This window comes from Vicugna pacos, chromosome 27, assembly GCF_048564905.1.
Source record: "Vicugna pacos chromosome 27, VicPac4, whole genome shotgun sequence".
Lineage (NCBI taxonomy): Eukaryota > Metazoa > Chordata > Mammalia > Artiodactyla > Camelidae > Vicugna > Vicugna pacos.
Genome location: NC_133013.1, coordinates 2,856,203 through 2,880,450, shown reverse-complemented (window position 1 = coordinate 2,880,450; position 24,248 = coordinate 2,856,203). Strand labels below are relative to the sequence as shown.

The window sequence follows — 24,248 nt, the reverse complement described above, 5'->3', positions numbered from 1 at the left end:
AGCCTGGGTTGTGCCCAGTGTCCCCGCGTGACGAGTGAGGAGTGCCCAGTGGGGATGGACCGCGGTCTGCGGTCTCCCGTAGCCAGCCCGCCGGGGATGCTGGGCCGTGCAGATGGACCAAGAGAACAGCGTACTCACTGGGGAGAGGGCTTCTCAGGGAGACTCGCGCTTGGGCAAGGAGCAGAGCACTGACAGAACAACACTAGAGCTTTGTTCTTTATTTTAAATTCACTGGAGGGAAAAATTCAAATGGGGCTTGGATCTTGAAAATACTAAGAACGGTAGACCTTTCTAAGAGTTTGCAACTAGCCTATTTCTGTTCTTTTTGTTACCTTGTCCTCGAATGTTTAGCTGCAAGACTCTCATAACAGAAAACTCTTTTTTCTTGTTTTGAGGATCGATGAAGCATCCGGTGGTTTGGAGATTGAGTCACGTGGGAGGAGCAGCCTGACAGGTAAATGAAGGTGTGGCTGAAACAGGACAGCAAAGGCAAGGCCAGCCACGCAGCAGGCACAGCAGGCCCCCCGCAGAGACCCCCGGGGCTGTGCGCATGCTGGGGTCCCGGGAAGCAGCCACTGTCCCTAAGAACCTGCTTCGGAAGCTGCGGTCAGCTCGCTCCTAAGGCAAAAAGGAGGCGAGCGTGATGGGGTCAGAAGAGCTGGCTTTTACACTGAGGAGAGTTGAAAGCAAGATTGGAGCAGAAAGAAGGCTCTGTTTGTTTAACTTTTTTTTTTTTTTTACTTTATTGCATTGGAGGGGGTAGAGGTAATTAGGTTTATTTATTTGTTTTTTAATGGAGGTACTAGGGGTTGAACCCGGTACCTTGTGTATGCCAAGCACGCGCTCTACAACTGAGCTTTACCCTCCCCCTCTCCTCTTCTCTTTATCCCTCTGTCCCCTGCCCCCCACCTCCCGCACCTTCCTGGTGCCTTATGCCACAGGAGCTCAGGGTCCTCCTGCAGAGGGAGCCAACCAGGGCAAGCCTGTTGACTCAGTTATTTTAGGACCGTGGTGCACATGTGGGACACCCCACCACAATCCTGATTTTTCCATCATGGCAGAAAACATACTAGGTTATCACTTAAAGAGATTTAATAAATCGAGATCATTTATCAAACTAGCTCAGTTAGATTTAATTTAACTTTTGTTTGTTTTGTTTTTGCTTTTTGGGGGGGAGATAATTAAGGTTACTTATTTGATGGAGGCACTGGGGATTGAACCCAGGACCTCGTGTATGCTAAGCACACGCTCTACCACTGAGCTCTACCCAGCCCCGCCACCCAATTAGATTTAATTTAAATGTCCAACATTTAAACAGAGTTACTTAAATGGTGAGCTAATATGTTTAAAAATAAAATTTATCTTAAGTTGAGTCACAAAATAACCAAAGGGGGAAGATGCTTGTTTTTTTTAAGTCATAATGTAGAATTTATTCTTCTTAATGGTAACCGATTCTTAATGGTAACATATTAATTCAACCCTCAGAAGACTGAAATTGTTTTCCTGAAGGCAGAAAAAAGAGGAAGCACTATTTAGCTCTGAAAATCTCTACATTCTACGTAGCAGTACACGAAGTACAACACTGCCGTGGGGGGAGGGCCCAGTCCTCCACTCGGGAAGGGGTGCGTCTCACTGGAAAGCACACAAAGGCTCTGGGTCCTTCCTCCTGGGTGTGCGTGCAAAGCCCCACCGCACACCTGCCCCGGGCCCTGCCCTGTGCTCCTGCCATAAGAGATGGTCGTTGCTAAGTAACAGGGGTCTAGCAGATGAGAGCTTCAAACTGTCAGCAAATACAGCTTCTAAAGTATCACACATTGCCCTTTATGCACGTTTTAAAATACATGTCGACAATACCATCTCTCTTTCTAGTTATCAAAAATCCCATATGCAAAGCTCCTTTTATCCAGATCTGGGGGAACGGGGAGGGGACAGTTCAGTGGAAGAGCACATGTTTGGCAAGCATGAGGTCCTGGGCTCAATCCCCAGTACCTCTATAAGAAGAAAGAAGAAAGGAAAGAAAGAAAGGAAAGAAAGAAAAGAAAAGAGAAGAAAAGAAAAGAAAAGAAAAGAAAAGAAAAGAAAAGAAAAGAAAAGAAAAGAAAAGAAAGAAAGAAAGAAAGAAAGAAAGAAAGAAAGAAAGAAAGAAAGAAAGAAAGAAAGAAAGAAAGAAAGAAAGAAGGAAAGAAAGGGAGAAAGAGAGAGAGAGAGAAAGAGAGAGAGAAAGAAGGAAAGAAAGAAAGAAGGAAAGGAGGAAGGAAAGAAGGAAAGAAGGAAAGAAGGAAAGAAAGAAAGAAAAAAGAAAAGAAAAGAAAGCAAGAAAGCAAAATCTAGAGGCTGATAATGACTGTATAGAACAGAAACATTAAATAAAGACATGTCTTTTCTTAAAGGAGTACTTTGTATCACGTTTACTAGGTTGGACTTTGATGGTTCTAATGACTCAGTGTCTCACGCGAATTTATAAAAAGGTGTGTTTATGAACTGTCCCCTCTTCCCTCTAGGACAGTGAGAAAACACGTGGGTGCAGTGGGACCTAACTGATGACAAACACCACTCATTCGTGGACGCGCATTCTCTGAGCACTTCCCACGTCCCAGCCAGGGTGCACACATTTTGGCGGATGCAGAGAACAGAGGGTGCCTAGGAGAGGGCATGGTGGCCCCATGAAATGCGACCAGCACAGGGCGTGCGCCCTGGAGGCTGGGAGAACAGGGGCAAGACCCGCGTCCTGGAGCGGGGAGTGACAGAGGCGGGACGGGAACAAGCAGTAGGAAAATGAGGACAACATCGTGGAGTAGGCGCCCGGCTCAGGTCTTGAAGGAGGGGAAGACGTGGAGGAGAAGAGAGGGTTCTGGGAAGAGAGACTCAAAGGCCAGGAGACCATGAGGCGTGCGGTGATTCCAGGAAGCCGCAGGGAGAGTGAGGACACCAGAAGGAAGGTCAACTGAGCGTTGAGTTGATTTTTCAAGATTTGCTGACAAATCTGTATTAATCAGTATCCTGTCTTCCCTCGTCCCTTGTGGCCAGTTTGGGGCATTTGGGAAAGGACTTGAGGAGGATGGGGTCTCAGTCTGCGCCCTTGGATTGTCATGAAGGAAATCCACTTGAGGGAAACCAAACTCAGCATCATCAGTGTTTACAAAAGCGGGGTGCTCCCGGCGCTCTGACACCGTGGCTGCCGTGCGGCTGTTTGCCACGGTCCCGCCACTCCATTTCAGAGCGAGTGAGCAGCTCCGATGACTCAGTCACGCTGAAAGGAAGCCATTCGAGCAATCTAGTTCGGCTGCTTATGACACAGTTTTACATCTGCATTGTTTTCATTTAAACGTGAAACCCACGTGTAGAAAATTTCCACCAAAATTACTAGAAGGTGGGTTTTCTTTCCCTGAAAGAACGAAAGACTATCAAAATCTGTTAAACCGTAGAAACTGAACATTGTAAACAAATATTTCCAGAAAAGATGATACTCTTTCCCTATCTAGAATTTAACTCTTAAAACAGATGGAGGTGACTGTGGGTGAAACACACAACTGAAATGCCCCGTGTAGAATGGCAGCTGAGGACGCGTGATTTCTGAAGCATTTCATGGATCCTCCTTATTCTGGGGACTTTGTCTCATATCCAGGATAATTAGCCTCATTGATTTCCACGTGGTTTTTCTTCCTGCCCTGTAACCTGGACACATGCAAACATTCAAAGATGACAAACATCTCGTGTGGAATGCATCCCAGAGGGACTCGTATTTTTCAAGAATCTGTCACCAGACTGGCACATTGGTGATGTCTCATTTCCTCCTTACCTTCAAGCTTCAAAACAAGTAAAATACTCTAGTTTTAGGAAAATACGATGTATCGTATGAGGAATGATGTCAAGCCTGCAGCGCTGAATCCTTGGCAAGAATGATGACTTTCTGCCACTTCATGAAATTCAAATACCATTTGGTCAATTTGTGAAATATCACAAGGCTTGTAACCATAATACCTGCATTGCAACCAAGGACTAAGTCTTGGGTACAGAAGCAACTGAGGAACAAACAGAGGTTAAGCATGCGTAAATTAAGGTCAAGATTTTCATCACACTGCCAGTCTGAAGGGAAATTAAGTGACCGTGTGATGATGAATTAAGTACTAAGTTAAAACAGAGTTCAGCCACTGAGTGTAAGGAAGACCTACTCCTGGTTTGACAGTGGGGTCAGCAGTCCCGTGGTCCCAAAGGCAGCTGCTGGTGGCATAGGTCATCTTGGTGGCTGACAGGGCCCCTGAGGACACTGCCCTGACATCATGTTCAGGACACAAGGGCAGTGGTCTCAGGAGAGACAATGACAGCCCAAGCCCTTCCTGTCACCCAGGGTCCATCTGCAGCCCCCAAGCCTCGGGGCTCCCGTGTAGGGCAGAGGGGCTCTCTGAGGCCATTGCTGGCTGCACTGACACACAGCCCCGAGACACAGCCCCAAGAGAATGAGTGAATAATTGTAATTACAAAGGACTCCAGAAGCTGCTGGCCTGTGCCGTTCTGCATTAAATTTGTGATTCTTTTCTCACTTTCTTTTCATTCATCTGTACCATCTGACAGAAAAAAAAAAAACCCAAAACACCAAACAAACAAAAGAAAATTTTAAAACAGGGAGGATATAGCTGAGTGGTAGAGCATGTACCTAGCACGCACAGGGTCCTGGGTTCAATGCCCAGCACCTCCATCCAAATAAACAAATACCTACTTAGCTCCCCCAAACAAACAAAAAAACCACACATCTGTACCATGTGGTATGAACTTTTGGGGGGTTCATCTCTACTTTAAAATTATCACTGAATTCTTAGGAGTAGTCAGCCACAAATCTTCTTGTTTATCTTTGAGAGCATCAAATATACATTTACAACTAGCAGACGTGCAGGTGGATGTTAACGTCAAACCGTCAGGGCTGATATCTACAATTACAGGTTTTTTAAAATGTGAGTATGTTAAAGGCTTTAACAAAACTGCTGGGAAAACAAAGAAGTTTTCAGAAAAACAATCAAAAATGGACTCACAAATTTCCCTCTGCATCTGATTTATAACATATTATAATGTATAATTCTACAAGCTGCTTAATTTTCTCTGTGGATATATAGAGGTTTGGGTGTTGTCTCTTTTTGTTTTAAAATATAAGCTTCACATACAAAAAGGTATTTCTGTAGCACAACAATTCAACCTTTCTAAAAGAGCTTCATTTAGAAGAAAAGAAAGAAATTTGTAATCCATTTAAATAATGAGGGAATTTGGAAGAGCAGCACCGTATGTGCATGTGTCTGTGTGATGGAAACAATAATGATACGATGAATTCCAGTTGCCTTGGAAACAGCATGACCGAAGCATATTGTGTATTCATAGTAAGAGGTGGGCCTATTTAGAAACATACCAGTATAGTACAAAGTCTACTTTCCAGGAAGAAATTCGTATCACGTTGCCTGTGGAAGCCTGATTTTATTCACAGATCCTGGTTTCTCTGACCAGCTCTATGTACATTTTGCTGAAAGGATGGGAACTACTCAGAGCCATTCATTCATTCATGAACGTCTGGGGACCTCTTCTGGGGCCACGGACACAACGCTGCTCCTGGGTGGTGCTTTGCTGCTGCAGAGCCCCAGGCCCGCCACACACCAAGAGCCCCATGAAGAATTGAGAAATCAGTAAGTTTAGCAAGAAGAATTTAAAAACAAAGAAGTGGAAGGACCAGCCCAGCAGGGAGATGGGTGGAAGTGTATTTCCGAGGACTTGAAAGGAAGCAAGAGATAGAAAGATAAAGACAAAAGTTTTATAGAAACAATAGTGTGCTGTCACTGAGGTACTGTTTATAATCATGATAACATATTGCTTTTATTTAAAAAACTACACTGAAACGACATCGAATTGCAAAGTTAGTAGTTGGAAGGGTGTAGAGAGTAAGCTGAGGTGGGCTGGAGGGGGACCTAACTGAAGCCCTCCTCTGGGTACGGAGCCCATGGGACCTAGAGCAGGGTCTGCTGGCCCTGGCATCCTGCTGAACACATCCACAGGAGCCCTGGGACAGCCACTGCTCCTGCCCTGCACTGGGGACCACGGCGGCCGACCAGAGGATGGACAGCAGAGGGGCTGCGGCATGCTGGGTAATCACATCTGTAACTGGACCACTAAAGGAATACTACAATGCTGTGAAAAATATTTTTAAAATGGAGGTACTGGGGATTGAACCCAGGACCTTGTGCATGCTAGGCATGGACACTACCACTGAGATATAGTCTCCCCCTGGTGAAAAATGCCTTTGTTTGTCAAGTTTAGGTCCCATGCCCCAGAGTTTCATTCATTCTAATCTCCACATGTCTTTTTCTTTTCACAGGAAACTGGGAAGCTCTTGGCTTCTCCAACTTCTGCACTGATTTTGGTTTTATATCCAACTCGGTGACTTGCAGAGGCAACACTGCAGGCTGTGACCCACAAGCCCACATGCCTGAGACCCAAAGGTCATGCAGCTACAGCATCTGATGAGCTGCAGGGGCAGGGGGTCCAGGAAAGGCAGGGTGGAGGGGCCCAGATGGGGAGGCCTACCCGGTTGCTTTCACTTTTTGAACGGTCATTCTTAGCCTTGGCGGTCTTTTCTGCAAGCTTCTTCTGCCTTTGAGGGCCTCTTCCAAAGAAAATGTAGTTGACGAAGGCATACTCCAGAAGGGCCAGAAACACAAAGACAAAGCAGCCCATGAGGTACATGTCAATGGCTTTGACGTAGGGGATTTTGGGCAGCGTCTCCCGAAGGTGCGTGTTGATGGTCGTCATGGTCAGCACGGTGGTGATTCCTGTAAGAGAAACAGAAGGGTGAGAGGCTGCACCTCCTCCCCCAGGTCCTCACCTCTCACTCTCCTTCTTTATTTTCTCAAACAGCTTGAAGTCGTTGGAAATAATGGACTGAATATTATTGGGCGATCAACTATATTCAATACCTTGCAGTAACCTATAATGAAAAAGAATATGAAAAGGAATATATGTGTATATATATATATATATATATATATATATATATATATATATATATATATGTATGACTGAAACATTATGCTGAACCCCAGAAATTGACACCTTGTAACTGACTATACTGAAAACTGACCATAGTACAAACACCATGCTGCACACAAGAAACTGACACACGTAAACTGACTATGCTTCAGTAAAAAAATGCAATAGAATACAAAATGTATTGTGTGGTCTGCAGGTCACACTGCAGGCAGGGAGCTGACTTCTTTTAAGCCCAAGGCAACACCTCCCAGCACACCTGGCCTGTGGATGAGGAAGGGTTGGAGCAAAGCAGAGGCTGTTCTGCCTGAAAGCTGGAGGAAATAAAAATAAACCCATGGTTCATCATAAAACACTACATGCCTGGATGAGAAGTTCCGGGAAGAATGAATCTATGAAGAATCTAAGAAAGCATGATGGGAGAGGCAAGGCCATGAGTGGGGATCCATGATCCTGACCATCAGAAGAAAACGGCTCTTCCTGTTAGCTAGTTAAATGAGTGAGAGCCCCAGGCAGACAGGTGGAGGTGTGCCCGCCTCCAGCACAGAGCGGCTTTACCTCCTCTAAGTGAGTGCCAGCAAGAAACCGGTTAGGACCTGACAGCCACAACTGCATGGGAGCGACAAGGACCTAACTGGACGTAACCCAGTGCTTATTGTGATATCGTTAGCATTGTGGTTTAGGACCCACCCACCCCTGGTTTTTCCTGTGTGCATCATGGGTAAGGACATGTGCAAAAGGGGACAGACATGACTAAGCACTCCAAGGACAAGAGCCATCAATCACTCAAGAGACCACCTCTAAGTGAGGGTCTAAGAGAAGGTACAAAGACCACTGCCATCTGCCCTCGGATCAGCCCGCCGCCAGTTCTTGCAGGTGTACTTTGGCTCTACTAATATAATCTTTAAAATCTTTCACAACACAGCACTTAAGTCTCCTGTCTGAATTCTTCTTTTTCAGGTAAGACAAGAACCGAGGCCTTTTTCCTTTCCCCCTTTGGAGTGACACTGCCACGAGGCCATATGAAGCAAGGGGAATGAGGCAATGACTTAAAACCATTCAGGACATGATCCAGCCCTGAGTGCAAAGACGGGGAATGTCTGAGTGAAGCCTCTGGGAACAGATGACCTCACAGAGTGACTTCCCTTCTCAACTAAGACAGAGGGTACATAATATGCTCAGGACAGGTCACGGGTTAATGATTTGACTCAAAGCACGGCATCTTACCATGCTCTCAGGCAACTGATCAGATCCTAGGGTTTTTTTCCCTTTCATGTCATTATTTTCAATTCTCTAGATAGTATCGTGTGAATAATCTCATTTTTCCCTAATGGAGCTAAGTTTTATCTCTAACAACAAGCAAGGAACAAACTTTGTAATTCTCCCGTAGCACTGGGCATGTTCTTGGTGAACAAAGATTCCACATCGATGACCTGAAGTCACAGAGAGCAGAGGACACGCTGGCTGGTGACGTGACCAGAGCTTGCTGAGCTGAGTGAAGCCACACACACGTGGGGGAACGGGCTGTACCACTCACTTCTTTGTGGCACGGGCATTACTGAAGCTGGCCTGCTCTTTCTGACACAGTACTTTTGAAATATTAAGATGCCTCCCCAAAGCAAGGCAGCTTCAAAGAGTCAGCTCTTTTCTACCCAGGCAGCTCATGCCATGGAATGCGATTACTCACGTGCCTTCCAGGACCCAAAGGAGAGGGTCACTGCTAGTCAGGCCTTCCCTCAAAAAGGTGAGAGCCTCAGCCATGGTCCTTTGGTCACAGTAACTCAAAAAACCAACGATGTCACCAAGGCCAGAAGATCATGCAGGCCCAAGAGGTTGAATCCCCCTCCGCACAGTCTCACCAGACCATTTCTCCAACTCCCCAGACCCCCACCCAACTCTCCGGGAGAGGGGGTGGGTTTGTTAAACATCTTACTTTGATGCCCTCTGGATTCCCATACCACCCTTGGAGGAGTGCCAGGCCGCAGAGCTCCCTGCACTCACGCCCTCTGGAGAAGATGTAACCGAGCAGGACCCCGTGGGGTCTTCCCGGGACAGACCCCTCCGCCACATCCTCTGCTGCAGCTCCTCTCTGAAGGACCCAGATACTAGTATCTCATATAGATTTCCTGAGTTTTTCACATGCTGAAAGCCACCACCAAAAGGAAGAAATTAACTGCTTGATTGAGAGCACGTGGCCCCCAGACCTTCTGGCACCCGGGGGTTGACAGTGTTAATGCCCTGTGACCCCAACATCAACCAATCAGAGGACTGTGCGCCAGCTCATCAGGTGCCCTGCGACACCCCCTCCCTCACCTGCCTTTAAATATGCTTTGCTGAAACCCTTCGGGGAGTTTGGGGTTTTCTTGCACATAAGCCACCCCGTCCTCCTTGCTCGGCCCTGCAATAAACCTTTCTCTGCTCCAAACTCTGACGTTTCAGTTTGTTTGGCCTCATGGTGCGGCAGGTGCACGAACCTGCCTTCGGTAGCAAAGAGGCAAGAAGGCCGCTTCTGTCCTCAAACACGTGCTCCCTCTACCCGGCTCTGACCTGCTGTAAAAGAGGAGGGAAGTGCAGAATGGAACTGTCTTTACCTCTGACTGCAAACAATGTCCGCTGATGGAATCTAAGGAAATCGGTATTTTAAGAGTCCCCTTTAATATAAAATTCCTGTGCACCTGGGGATTTTTAAAATTTGAAAATGGCAATGCGATCATCACAGTTTACAAAGACAAGCAAAACACCATGCAGATGCTACAACATTGGTGCTCTCTCAGCCTTCAAAAATTTTGTAATGTTATTTTTGTTTTTCCTTCCAAATGGACTTTGGAGAGTGCCCTGCCTTAGTCACTGCTTTTGGCTCTCCAGTTGACTATTCTGAGTGAATATGTGTTAACACGAGCCTCAGGAGATGTCCCCAGGAAATGGGCTAAAGGAACACAGGGTAGGGACAGCCAGCACACGGAACGGGCGCTCATCCTGGTGCATGTGGCCGTGGGGACAATGGGCAGGGACACTGGCCTCAGGCCCATCACCCCCGGCTCCAGGAGTCCCTGAGGAGTAAGGCTTGGCGGTGACTCTTTCCAGGGTAGGCTCATGAGACCTCTCAGCTTAGAAGACCACATATTCACTGATGCCTGGTACCCTACTTCCCATCTGGATAACTGGACTGTGGTGGACGGCAAGGGTTCACAGCCTGGACAGTAGGACCACACGGCCCAGCCAGAAAGCCCAGCTGTGCCACGTCCCAGCAGCACGACCTGAGCGAGCCTTGATGGGTCCACAAAGCTGCTGTGAAGTTTAAACACAGCAGTGACTGGATCATGGTAACTGGCATCGTTAACACTCACGACAAATGTGATCATCGTCAGCATTACAGAAAAATACACTCTCTGATAGTCTCCAGTTTCTTGGCAGGAGACCCAGTCCTGGCAGCCCTGCCTTGAACTTTCGATCTCCAAGGGGACCCCGTCGGACTGCAGAGCGGGAGACGGCTAAGTGGTGCCCTTCTGCGTTCTTTGAACATTTACCAACCAGTTAATCTTGATAATTATTAGCCTCAGTTTATTTCTCATTAACATTATGTTAATGAAATATTATATTTGAAAAGCTGTGTTTATAATAAAAATATAATTTATACCATTTAATCAAAAGATAGTTTTTCTTCTTTATGATCAAGATAATGTGGCCTAAGTGATTTTAGTATAAATTTCCACTTCGGGGGTTTTGAGGAAACCGTGAAGACCGTGTAATTACAACTCCCAACTTTGCAGTCTGGTAGCTTCCAACACGAATGGTTAACAGAGGAAGGGGGCAGACCCTGGGCAGCAGAAGCATGAAATGCTGAAGCACACAGGACATCTGCGCAGCACAGCTGGGTGAAGAGCCAGCGCCTCCCTTCTCAACAGAGAGACAATCGTGGACAACTCCAGGTCTGACAGGGCCCGTGCCGGAGGGACCGTGCCCCGGGGTCTTCACTGAGCCCCCCTCCGTGCAGACCCACATCGCGCAGACCTCGTTTAGAAGCCGGGAGCTCTCGCCACTGTGCAGCCAATCAGGATGAAGGCAGACAGCACACTTAGCCTTTCAAAGCGTGTGATTCACAGCAAGACACGGGAGTGGGGCTGGCGGAGGGGGAGTTCTCCAGTCAAAGCCCTCCAAACCAGGGCTATATCCCCTCCAAAAAGCACCGAGCACACTGGCATCTTAAAGATTCAGAGAGACCCCTCAATCAGAATAACCAATAATAACTCTTTGCTATGCTTTTTAAAAAAAAACCATCATTTTTACAACCAAATAACGCTTCTGTGTAACACATGTCTATTGACACTGTAGGAATCACCTGTCGTGGTTAAGGGAGGGGGCCCCAGAGTCAAACTGGATTAAAATCTTTCTTCTGACACTTAATCTTACAAGGCTTTGTATCAGTTCTGACTCACTTTCTGACCTCACTTTCCCACTCTGTAAAATGGGAACAGTAACGCTGCCTTTGGATCCCCTGCATAATGGATAAGGTAACCACCCTCACCACCCTGCAGAGAACCTGGCCCCTCGGTATTTGGTAAGTTTCAGCCTTAATGACGGTTGCTGTTGTTACTCTGGGTTCATGATACACTTTCCCTTCACCAACTGGAGTCGTCCAGCAGGTACTCCCCAAGTTGTGCACAGACCCAGGCTCAGGGACCGTGCCTTGTGGGGGAAGAATCTGGGACAGAGGGAGTGAGAGTGCTGGCGTCCCACATTCCCAGCTGGGCCTGTGGGACTTCTTTGTGGCCAGACACTGCAGCCCAAAGATCACAGCTGCCCAGACCTCCTGGCCTCAGGTCCACCTCAGTACTGGTAGTCACCCATTCACTACTGCCTTCACGTCTTCCTCCCAGACTTCTGACATCAGTCAGAACCCGGCACAACTCCAGCGGTAATGCCTCAGCAACCCTGAGCATGATGTGGGAAGCTCCATGACGATGACGGCAGGACCGCCAGGCAGGGCCACTACCATCCTGCGAGCACCATTTGGTTCCCTGGCCCAGCAGCATTGTATCACTTTTCAAACTCTGAAACAAATTACTTCTAGGAAAGCAGAACTTACCCCTAAGATTCTATTGGTTCTCTAAAGTAACTCCTGATTGGTCCATTTGTGGTGCTTCGTTTACCTGGAGCTCATTCCTGATTGGTCCATTTCTACAAAGTTTGTTCCTGATTAGTCACCTTTGTTATATCTTATTTGTATATGATGTTACAAAATGTTGCAAAGTGTAGACTGGTAGCCTATAAAAGCCTCTGTAAACCTACAGCCGGAGTCCAGAGCTTGGAGTGTTAACTCCTCTGGGCCCGCTGGCTTAATAAACCTGAGCTCTCCAACCTCCAAGTGCTGCTTGGTCTCTCGCTCGGATCCAGGTTGCTGTCACAACTGAGCTGTAACACTGAGCTGTAACACGCTTTTCTACAATAGGCAGACCATCTCTTTGTCCCAGCAAAACTACAGAAAGATGATTTAGGTTTACAGTAATCATGCCATGTTGTTAAGAAAAAGTGGAATCTACTTTTATACACTATAATGAGGTTGTGTCCACTATAACCCACTCCAGCTGGATCTTTTTTTTAATATTGTGGGAGACAGTGTTTTACAATTAAGGAGCTATAGAGTCTGTATTATCTAGAAAATCAAGAAATTCACATTTTCAGTACATCACACTTCCAGTGATGCCAGATAATTATGGTTCTTTGGTACTTGTAATTCTGTGATTACCTCAAAATGATGGATTCTCTGAGGCAGATTCACTGGAAGCTCACAGAACATCAACTTCTGATCTTTGTTATTTTTTTTTTTAAAGAGGGGTGATGGGCTGGTAATTAGGTTTATTTATTTATTTTTTTAGTGGAGGTACTGGGGATTGAACCCAGGACCTTGTGCTTGCCAGGCACATGCTCTACCACTGAGCTACACCCTCCCTTCTGGGCTTCTGATCTTTAATTCAGGCCTCTTACAGGTTCGGGGAGGGGGGTCTCAGAAATTCTGCACTTGTGGATTTTATACAGTCTTTTTCTTAAAGAGACCCCTTTGATGTTGTATTAGCTAACAGTTCCACAAAATTTGGGTCTGCCCCTGCAAATTCATTTTAGCTCTGAATTTTCTGGGTGAGAAGAGAAAACAGCTGGACAAAGAGTAATCTAGTAATATTAACAACATCAGCAAGAAAAAAAAGCAAAACCTACAGCAAACACCAATGTTACAAGGTAACTTGTGCAGGCTGTAAAAAACCCTGAAGGTTTTTTTAGGAGAAAGCTTATCATACCCATTAGATGCAGATTAATGATTAATACAGCACTTTGGATTTTTTAATACTCTATTCTTAGTGTTTTGATATTCACCAAACACCTTAAAAATAGCTATCCAGGTCACCATGGTATGTTACTTCACGAGGAAAAAAAATCTGATCTTGAATCTGTGGAAGTCACGTATCTGTGGGTCTAAACCAGGCATCCAGTCCACACGTGTATACACATTCCCCTGGAAGCAAAATGCTAATCAACGTCACTTCCTGGGAAACCACAGTAAATAGAAAAAGGAAGAAACAGGAGCAAATGGATCCCCGATTCTTAAGCTTCTCTGTGGGGTGCCCAGCAAATGTGTTGTAATTCTTTCCCATCAATTCTGAAAGGTATTATTGACTTCCCTTCCAGGAAATAAATTCAACCCTACCCAAAGAAGGGATGGGCTGGACAACTGCTCTTCACTCTGTACTTACCAAAATGTACTTAAATGATTATTTTGTCCATGAAGGTTCATAACAATTAATTCAGTAGAGAAGACTGTTTTCTAAAAATCTAAGCCTTCCCTTAATTATCAAAAAATATTAGAAATAATACTGTAACACACAATACACACTGTACATCAGCTAGCAGTCCAGCTGTCAAACGACCAGTGGCCAGAAAAGGTCACTAGAACTCTTGGGATTCTCTCAGCATCTAATAACGTATTTGAATGCTCATTAACTTGTGTAATTCCAGTTATATGGTATAACATTTGACTTTTTCTGACTTAAAAAAGAATGCACAATTAATGAAGTCTTCTTTCTGGGCCACATAATAATTTTGAACAGGAGATGTTAATCCTTGCTTTAAATTAGTATCAAAAATAGTTTTATTATGCAAATATTCAGCAAGCGTATTTTCCCTTTCGTGGGCATGAAAGTTCCCATTTGAGCCTTCTAATTAAATTAACGCATCAAGGGAGTCATGCATGAAATTAGTGTTTCAAGATAAAAAGCGGCTCTGTGGGCAAGCCTGGTGTCATGAGGTCAGAAAAGCCGTGTTGAAATAAACTTCCCATTTCAGGTATCATTTTCAAAGAGCACGTACCAAGGGCAACTCTGGCCGCAGATGCATCGTAGTTGATCCAGAAGGACACCCAGGAGAGAATCGTAATGAGGATGGAGGGCATGTAGGTCTGGAGAATGAAGTAGCCAATGTTTCTCTTCAGCCGGAAGCTCAGGGAGAGCCGAGGGTAGGCACCTGCGGGGAACAGACAGGGTTACACTGCGGGGCGGACGCGGCGGGCGAGAGCTGGCCCGGCTGCCCTGCTCAACGGCAGGCGCCGGGCAAGCCCGGGACGGGGAGGGGTCCACAGCCATGCAACCTGCCTCCCTCCGTCTGCCGGACGGTCTTCACAGAGAAACCGGCAGAGGAATGATTTGCAGTCGGCGCGTGAGCTCCCGACGAGGCTTCTCTTCCAAGGTGAGATGCTCAGCTGAGAACTACCCCGGGAAAACTTCGGGAAAGCTTTTCGCTTCGCCTAGGGAACAGTGCCAGCTATCCTGTTTACTTTTCAATTAACGGTCCCCTTCCTCTCCACTGCAGATCGGGGAGATGGCGCTGAAAACGGTTCTCACCAGGGGATGCCCTGTCGGTCCACCTAGAGCGACACCGCGCACAGCTGTCCGAGGCGCCGACCCGGGACCAACCCGGGCGGCTCGGGGTCACCCCGAGAGCGGGAGGGGCTCGCAGGCGGCCGCGAACTCCGACCTGCTCTGCTCGCACCACAGAAAAGGCACAGAGGCACTGCGGGCGGCGGCGAAGCACCTGGTCCGCCTCCTTGTGGTCGAATCCCAGTGCTGATCCCCTCATGTGCGCACCTCTGAACCCACCGCCACCGCCACCGCCACCACTGCGGAGCAGAAAACAGCCCGCTGACTCACACCACGTGCACTTACACATTTGCCTCTGCTGTTTTATTTTGTTTTTCTTCTTGGAGCGAGGCCAGTGGGGCCTCTGTTTCCTCCTGTTCTTCCTGTCCGTTTCCACAGTCCACCTTATCAGTTTCAAATGCCACAGCTCTGAATTTTCTGGACACAAATGAAGCGGCTGGAAGGTCAGCCTTCTCTGATCATCAGCTTCCTTGACTCCCCTCCTCCCTTCACTGACAGATGGTACCCTCTTCCTGAGATTGCTCCCGGAAAGTTTCAGGAGACCTCGCTTTTTTCTTTTCTTTTTTGGAGGGGGGAGGGGGGTGTCTGGGGAGAGGTAATTAGGTTTTATTTTTAATTTATTTTAATGGAGGTACTGGGGATTGAACCCGGGACCCTCATGCCTGCTAAGCATGCACTCTACCCACCTTCCCTCCCCTCCTCAACCCCACTTGTCTTGCTCTCCTCCTGCTCCAGGCCTGACGGGTTCCTAGCCCCTCTTGCCCCTAAACGTATGCATTTCCCTGACTTCACATCCCCCTCTGTCCTTATATTCTGTCCCCTTGTCAGTCCGATTCTCTCGTCTGACTGCTTCTTCTATGTAGAAGATTAAAGACTTTAATCTCTGGGCTCCTACTTTAGCATCAACCAGATTTTTAGCCAAAATTATATAAAAGGGAAAAGCAATCACCTAGTAGACCCACGATTTAAAAGCTGACAACCTGGCAGTTTCCTCCAATTTTTTGTGTGCCTATGTGTGTGTGCAGTTTGTTTTTTTTTTTTTACACAGCTCTGATCCAATGCATATAACATAGTGTCACTAGAGCATAAACATTTTCATGCTTATTACAAATTACTTATGAGTACAATTTTAAACTTGTCCTAATTTTCCGTCAAGTACATCCATATGGATTCTGTAGTTTATAAACACATCTCTCTGAATGCTATACATTTAGGTAATTTACATTTTTACAAAACTTAAAGTAATACTCTTAGGAGTATCTCTGAGCAGAGACCCTTTGTTATGGTTAGACTTCTTTCCTTAGGATGAGTGGGCGAAAAGAGGAATTGCCTAGCCAATGGTAAAGGCTTTTGCTACACATTCCCAAGTTACTTTGCAAAAGACCCACACCCACGCCCACCCACCCCCACACCGGTGTACACGCTACTAGGCGCCCTTTACGGAAGTGCCTATCTCATTTGGTAAACCTAACCATATGATGTAATATTTCTTAAAAAAAACTTGTCAATTTCCTTGGGAAAAAATGTGTCCTTCCGATCACTTTCTTTCACTGATTACATCCTAAATGTTCGTTTTCCCCCTGTACTTAATCTTAGAATCTAATTATACTATTCATTCATTTTTCTCAATTTCTGATCCTCTTACTGCTTTTACTGTTCATGTAAGTTCCTTTGATACTGACCCTTGCTTGTGTTCTTTGCAAGTATTTTCCTAGTTATTTGTCTAGAAACTTACATACCAGGTTAGGGTGGGGAGCATGGAAACACTTAAGTTTTTGTACTTAGCTGAATCTGTCCATTTCATTTCTTTTTCCCCCATGATATTTAAAGTTTAAAATTTTTAAGCTCAGATAAGTTCACAATAGAGAGCTAACCACAAACCTATTTTGAAGGCTGGCAATTGTTTCTGTGTTTGATATGAAGTCAATGTGCATGTTGGTTCTTGTTCCACAAACAGCTAACCAATTTTTCCAGCTCATCTATTTTTCCAACCAATTTCCCTTCATCTATGAAATGAAGCTTCCCTTGACGAAGATTTGATACACTCTGTTGTTTTATATCACATTCCATGTCCATGTGGGTCACAGACATGGTGTGCTCACAAGCCAGGTCCAAGCCCCATCATGGCCTGGACACCAGCAGGTCCCTGGCCCCACACGCCATCCACACACGTCAGAAGCACAGTCATCAGGTGTTCAATATTTTCTATCTTCCCAGAAAGGTCAAAATATTCGCCCAGGAATTTTACTTTCTCCAAAAGATTTTCCCAAGTTAACTTTAGCATTTTATTTACCACCATGTCTCTGCATTAAACATTACATTTTCTAGCCAAGAAGTGTCCTTATCACCTCAAAATAATTGTCCATATTATCTGCCCCTGCTGACTCACACCTACTCTTCTCCCCTTAAAAATGTCTTCCCTTATCCATTCTTCAAGGCCTTGGTCAAATGCCACATCTTCCATAAATCCTTTCTTCTTCCCTCCAAATGTAAATAATTACCCTCGAGTTATTTTCTTTCTCTTTAGAATCATAATTATTCATGTTTACCAAGCTCGGAGCTTCCTTAGTACATTGTACAAACCCCTAGGCAGAGTCTGTGAAGCACTGTATTTTCCATACACTGTAATACCGAGCTAAACGTCTACACCACCTTTGGTTATTAATAACCACCCGGTGTGCTGAAAGAATGAAAACTGGAATATTGGGTTTATTTATGGGGCTCTTCAGCAAGTGTAATACTCAAAACAGTCAGTAACTGTATTAACTTTTAGTCTGAAATCCCCTGGCAACTTCAATATCCTCACTAAAGTAAATTCAATATTGGATCTTAGTTTGCAATTTCATGGTAATCTCAAGCCTTACCCATCACTTAGCATTTGTGACCCTATGCTCCAGGTACTTGTCACAATATCCACTCCCCTCAAATCTCAGTTTCTCTACAAGGAAGATCATTTTTCTTTCTCGTGCTACACAGCCACTTAGCTTCCTGCATCTGGAATAGCGCTGGACATCGTGGGAGAAGTACCACACATACTTCCCTCCCACACTTCACTGTCCAGAGCAAGTCTCATTGTCAGTCTTCACGTCACTGGATAGCAGAGCCCAGTCCTCTCCCAGGGAAGGGCAGCAAGTAATTTTTGAGGAATAATGCAATCTCCCGTGTTCCCCCACTTTTCATTTTCTGAGTCAACTTTCTTAACATTTTCCAAAGTGCATCTTCCTCAGGGAACCTGTTCCCGACAGAGGCAAATACTGATACCCATGCAATGAAGTCCAGTGGATGCTCTTGTGGGAGTCCTTCCCCCGGGCAACATGGGGCCAATGATATGACTGCAGAGTCAAGCATTTGGAAGGTCATCAGTGACCTTGAGGAAGGGAATACTACTTAGACTGCAAACCTACCTTAACTTCTGGGAATTCACCAAGATACTCATTAAAATGGAACTTAGAATTAAGAAAACATACCATTTTCTTGTGTATTTGTTTAGTAAATACATTCTGGTTCTTAAACGTGAAATACCACTTCAGATCAACAAAATTTTTAGGCATTCACTGTGTGCTCCCCCACCCCCATCCCAATCTCACAATCCCACAGGTAGGACTGGTGGTGGTGGGGAGACAACAAAGATGAGTCAGAGGAGAGTCTATGCTCTCAACTAGCTCCTAACGTGTCAGGGACAGACTTATACAGAACTGGCCTTGGTAGACCAGCGGTAAGGGCTACACCGAATATTCTAGGGCACAGGATTTAGTGACACGGGAGAGGCTTCCTGGTACCTGAATTGAGCTACTCCTGGTTAAACAAGAGTCTTTACAAGAAGGGAAGCAGAAGCAGCTTCGAGGCAAAGGATCCGACAAGGCCAAATGAAGAAAAGGCTTCCGAGATGCCATGAGGTAGAGGCCTCGGAATGTTCACAAACACGAGAGTCGTCAGAGGTGGCGAGACTGGTTCTTCCTGGCGAGGGCTTTTTCCATCCAATGTGCACCTTAGAGAGCACGTACAGTCTTCTGGAAGCTCTGTTAGACAGAGCCTTCACACGGCTGCCGTAGAGGTCATGCTGCAAGCTGTATCTAAGGGGGAAACTCCCTAAATGGTCATCACTAGTGGCTGAGAACTTAAAGTTGAGAAGTGGTGAGTCAGCTGCACCAAGACATAACCTTCAAAAGAGCAACAGAAGCTTCAGAATGACAAGAGCAAGGCCCAGGAGCCCCGAGGGCCGTGCGCCAGCGCAGCTGCGGGCAGGCTCCCCAGGACCCGCCGGGCCGACGGCCGAAGGCGCAGTCCCTGAACACAAGCGCACCGTTCCGGTTCAGGGCTTCCTTGGCAAAGCTCTCTACTGAAGGGGCTGCTCTCAACTCCTTCTCTCCAGATCCACTGAAAGTTGTGGCCAGAAGCGGGGCCCTGGCTCTCTCACCCAGCCTAAATTAATAGCAGTCTCTGAGGCATTCGTATTGTTGAAGGACTCATAAAAATGTGGACACGGAGTACCATGTCACCTTTGTGGAGAGATAAGACCTACTCAAATGTATCTATAAAGTGACAAGCTGATACTTCAGCAACTGCAGGAGAGCTGGCCTGTGCAGACATCTGTCCTCCTTCAAGGCGGCCACTGTGGGGTTCTTCCATGATGGTTTTGAGCTCAGTGCTGCTCTTAGGGTCTTTATTATACTGTTTCATTCACTTATCATCCACCTTAATAACTTTATAATACGACCTAATGTTCAGAATGTTGTTCCTAATTTTCCCATCCCCATTACTAGTCACCTTAATTAAGATATGTTCACAAATCCCATAAAGGAAAGAGGAGATACATGAAATAGGAAAGAGAGAACAAGGAAAAACAAAACTGGAGTTTAAGATTGTATCAAGCAGTCAATGACTCTCTCATCTTCCACAGTAAAGCCAGAATGTTGCATCCTGTGACCCTGTCCTATGACCCCGGAGCAAAGGACAAGGGCATCTGAGCGAGCCAAGTTCAGTCTCAGGGTTTACTTGGGATATTCCTTCAGAAAGCTGACTACTTACAGATCCTCAGTTTCCTTTTATGTAAAATTGGAGCAAAACTATCATAGGTGAAAGGAGAAAAAATATAGATAAATGGTACTCCATCCATTACAAACTATTATTCTCCAAAGGGAACCACAAGAAAATGAAACCATAATGCATAGAATGGGAGAAAATATTTGCAAATCATGTATCTGATAAGGAATTTGTAGCTAGAACATACAGAGAAGGTTTACAAAAAATACAAACAACCCACTTTAAAAGTGGGCAAAGGATCTGAATAGTTTTCTAAAGAAGATAAGACTCATGTCCAGTAAGCACATAGAAGATGCTCAACATCTTACTCACAAGGAGAAGGCAAGTCAAAACCACAATGAGACACCACTTCCTACTCATCAGGATGATTACAACCCAAAAGACAAGCAGTAACACATGGTGGTAAGGATGTGGATAAATCGGAATTCTCGTGTACTGCTTGTGGGAACATTAAATGGTGCAGCCACTTTGGAAAACAGTTTGGCAGTTCCTCCAAAGGTTAAACATAGTTATGTGACCCAGCTATTGTGATCCTAGGCACACACCTCATAGAAATGAAAACATACATCCACAGAAAACTGTGTGCATGAATGCTCACAGTAGCCTTATTCCTGACAGCCAACAGGTGGAAACAGCCCAACTGATGAATGGTTAAGCAACACATGATATATACATACAATGGAATATTATCCAGCAATAAAAAAGGAATGAAGTATTGATTCATGCCACAATACGGGTGAACCTCGAGAACATCATGCCAAGGAAAAGAAGCCAGTCACAAAGGACCACGTATTGTGTGATTCCATTCATCTGAAATGTACAGAATAAGCAAATCCATAGAGTCAGAAAGCGTATTAGTGGTCGCCCAGGGAGGCAGGTTGAGGGAAATGGGGAATGACTGCTAGTGGGTACAGGGTTTCTTTCTGAGGTGATGAAATTTCTGAAATTAACTGTGGTCATGATTACACAACTCTGTAAAGACATTAAAAAGCCACTGAATTATATACTTGAAATGGTTTAATTTTATGGTACATTAACTGTATTTCAATAACTCTATTACAAGAAGAATACCTACTACATGTATTTTACTGGAAATTAAATGGCTTTATTTATTCATATCAAGTAGCAAACATACTATCTGGCCCAAAATACACACTCAGTAAAGGTAAGTTCTGTCTTCCTTTCCCTTTTCTCATTCTGTGATGCCTTCTGTGCTGACTTCTGTAATCTAAGCCTTTTTACATTGAGCATATTTTATAAATAACACAACTGGAAGTCTTAAGAGCAATTCCAAAAGATGAAGGTAGACAAGAATTATTTTTGCAAATGGGGTTTGAAGCAATGAGTTTCTGAAGAAATGTGGCATCTATAGTGAGACGTATTTCATAGATCAAGAGCCCTTAAAGGAGAATTATTTTATAGCAACAAGATGAGATAGTTAAGCCGACAGTAAGTTTGCTGTCATTCTGCCATTTCAGACTAAGGGACTAGCGGAAGTATTTGACTGGAAATCACAGGTGGATTGTCTCTAAGGATCTTTCCAACAGAAGTCAATGGAGGAAAAAAAAGAATAGGGATTTGTCCCTAAAATTTAAAAGACAATGAGCTACAGATGATAATTCCTTCTTTAACATTTCACTTAACATTGTCTCTAGACCTATAGTAAATGTTATTTATAGAGCCCAATGAGTAACAATTTGATCAGAGGGCTTCAGTTTAGAAAAAAATCTAAAGCATGGAGTTCACAAATGGAATCTAGAGAAAATTAAATGTATGTATTAACAGTGTGACATGCAGATGTTTAAAAAAATTTGTAATTTGTTTCATAATCATAACTGAAGAGCAAAATAGTATTTTTAAAGTTGATTTTGAAGAATGGAAAATTCATGTATACTAATAGAAATGTTTCACCATCATTCACTTTTGGATCCTTCTGTTTTTCTTTCTTCTAATCTTGGCAGAATTACTTTGAAATGAAGTCATAATATATTCAGTTCAAATATATCCAGAAAAAGAAGAAGAGAAATAAAAACACCACATAATTAAAGAAGTATATTAAGTAATCGGTTCTCCATGAATTTGTCAAAAATTGCAGTCTTTCAGCTCAAAGAAAACTAAAAAGTTAGAAATAAATTTCAGATTTTGCACAAGTCTGTATATGTCTAATTTTGTGGGTTGGCAGAATATACAATCAAGACCAGTGCAAAAGCTGAAGTCCCAATGCAGGGATGCTGGGTCCACAGTGATATGTGAAGGGCTCTTTGATGGTTAGCTGGGTATACTTGCTCAGGTAAAATTCACACAGTATTTCTTTTAATCTAATCCTCTTACTATCTGTTATTCAAGTACTCTGCTCGCATTTTCACAGCTTCTTATTGTTGCAACCAAGGACTCAGATGTCCTGACTTTGAGCTTTACAGCACTTTCCTCAATAGCACAGTATTCTGGGTAAGTGTTTCCTCTCTATAATGTTACCAGAAAAACACAGAATTAAATGATTTATATTTTCTGAAATGTGATTATAAAAACGTATCCCAAATTTCCTTCTTTCTTTTTTACTCTCATGTAACTAATGGTCCAAGCTAAGTAATAATTAAATGTTGAAACAACTGTAAATTTTAATAACAAAATAAAGAGGAGTGAAAAATAAGCCATGGTATGTGAATACTGTGGAATAGGTAACCATTCTACTAGAAACAACTAGCAAAAATGGACAAAATATAAATATACCCCCTTCAAGGCATTGGACAGATAACAAGCCCATAAAAATCTGGGCCAAGGCTTGGGAGATGAACTGCAGAGAGGTGAGCCCCATCTTTCAGGTAGCTCTAGTTTCTAGAACAGAAAGCTCAATAGAACACCTGACAGGCTCATGGAGAAAAAAAAAAAGGAGCAAAAACTGGAGAGAGACACCATCAAGTGAGGATTCCAAAGAGCTCTGTCCAAGACATAAAGACTAATCAGGATTCAAACACGCAGAAGAAATGAATCTGAACTCAGATTCACTCAAATCCCAGAAAGCAAATGCAGCTTGTCCCGGATTGGTAATGCCTCTAGCTGAGCGACAAGCATAAATCTTCTCTGAAGAAAGAAAACATCATCACAGATGTTGAACTGTATCCATAATTTTTCCACATATAATAGTAGCAGATCAGACACAGATGAAGAAAGAATGGTTGAACTGAAAGATAAACCAGAGGAAAATTTCCAGAGTGAAGCAAGAAGAGAAAAAAAAAAAAAGCAAAAAAATTCAGAAAGCAAAGTGAGATATACAAAAGATATAGTGACAAGAGGCAATGTTGGAATTGTCAGAACTTAAACTGGAACCTTGAAGCAGAAGAGAAGAGAGAACACAGAGCACAATCAGCAGTGACAACGGTGCTCTAAGACTGCTGAAGACCTCAGGCCAAAGATTCAAGAAGATCTGCAAACTCCAGGAAGAATAACTAGAGAGAAAACTATTATCTTGGTACATCATGAATGCCAATGAAATCAAAAACAGAGGAAAAAACCTAAAAATAGACTTATCATAAGACCCAGCAATCCCACCCCTGGGCATATATCCAGAGGGAACCCTAATTCAAAAGGACACCTGTACCCCAGTGTTCATAGTAGCATTATTTACAATAGCCAAGACATGGAAACAACCTAAGTGTCCATCAACAGATGACTGGATAAAGAAGTTGTGGTAGATTTATACAATGGAATACTACTCAGCCATAAAAAATGATAAAATAATGCCATTTGCAGCAACATGGGTGGCCCTAGAGAATGTCATTCTAAGTGAAGTAAGCCAGAAAGAGAAAGAAAAATACCATATGATGTCACTCATACATGGAATCTAAAAAAGAAAAAAAGAGGCAAATGAACTTATATATAAAACAGAAACAGACTCATAGACATAGAATACAGACTTATGGTTGCCGGGGGAGGCAGGTGGGAAGGGATAAACTGGGAGTTTGAGATTTGCAGATATTGACTGGTATATATAAAATAGATGAACAAGTTTACCCTGTACAGCACAGGGAAATATGTTTAATACCTTGTAGTAGCTTACAGTGAAAAAGAATATGGAAACGAATATATGTGTGTTCATGTGTGACTGAAGCATTGTGCTGCACACGAGAAACTGACACAACATGGTAAACTGATTATACCTCAATAAAAAAAGAGAAAAATTATAAAAATCATCTTGAAGGGGAGAGAAAATAGATTAATTTGAAAAGTTGCACCTATTAGACCAACAACTGTCTTCTCAAT

At 44.2% G+C, this 24,248-nt stretch overlaps 1 protein-coding gene and 1 non-coding gene across 4 annotated transcripts in view; both read right to left on the bottom strand.

Moving 5' to 3' along the window:
• GABRB3 (gamma-aminobutyric acid type A receptor subunit beta3) overlaps positions 1-24,248 on the bottom strand; it is a 292,198-nt gene that overhangs the window by 4,778 nt on the left and 263,172 nt on the right. For all 3 annotated transcript variants that reach the window (XM_072950637.1, XM_072950638.1, XM_072950636.1), the window contains 2 exons: positions 14,380-14,532; positions 6,562-6,806 (listed from right to left, as the gene is read on the bottom strand). In XM_072950637.1, the coding sequence (XP_072806738.1) occupies positions 6,562-6,806; positions 14,380-14,532 (398 nt within the window). The remainder of the gene's footprint in view (positions 1-6,561; positions 6,807-14,379; positions 14,533-24,248) is intronic.
• On the bottom strand, positions 12,897-12,969 carry TRNAA-GGC (transfer RNA alanine (anticodon GGC)). Its single transcript has one exon. It is a non-coding gene; the product is annotated as a tRNA-Ala (tRNA).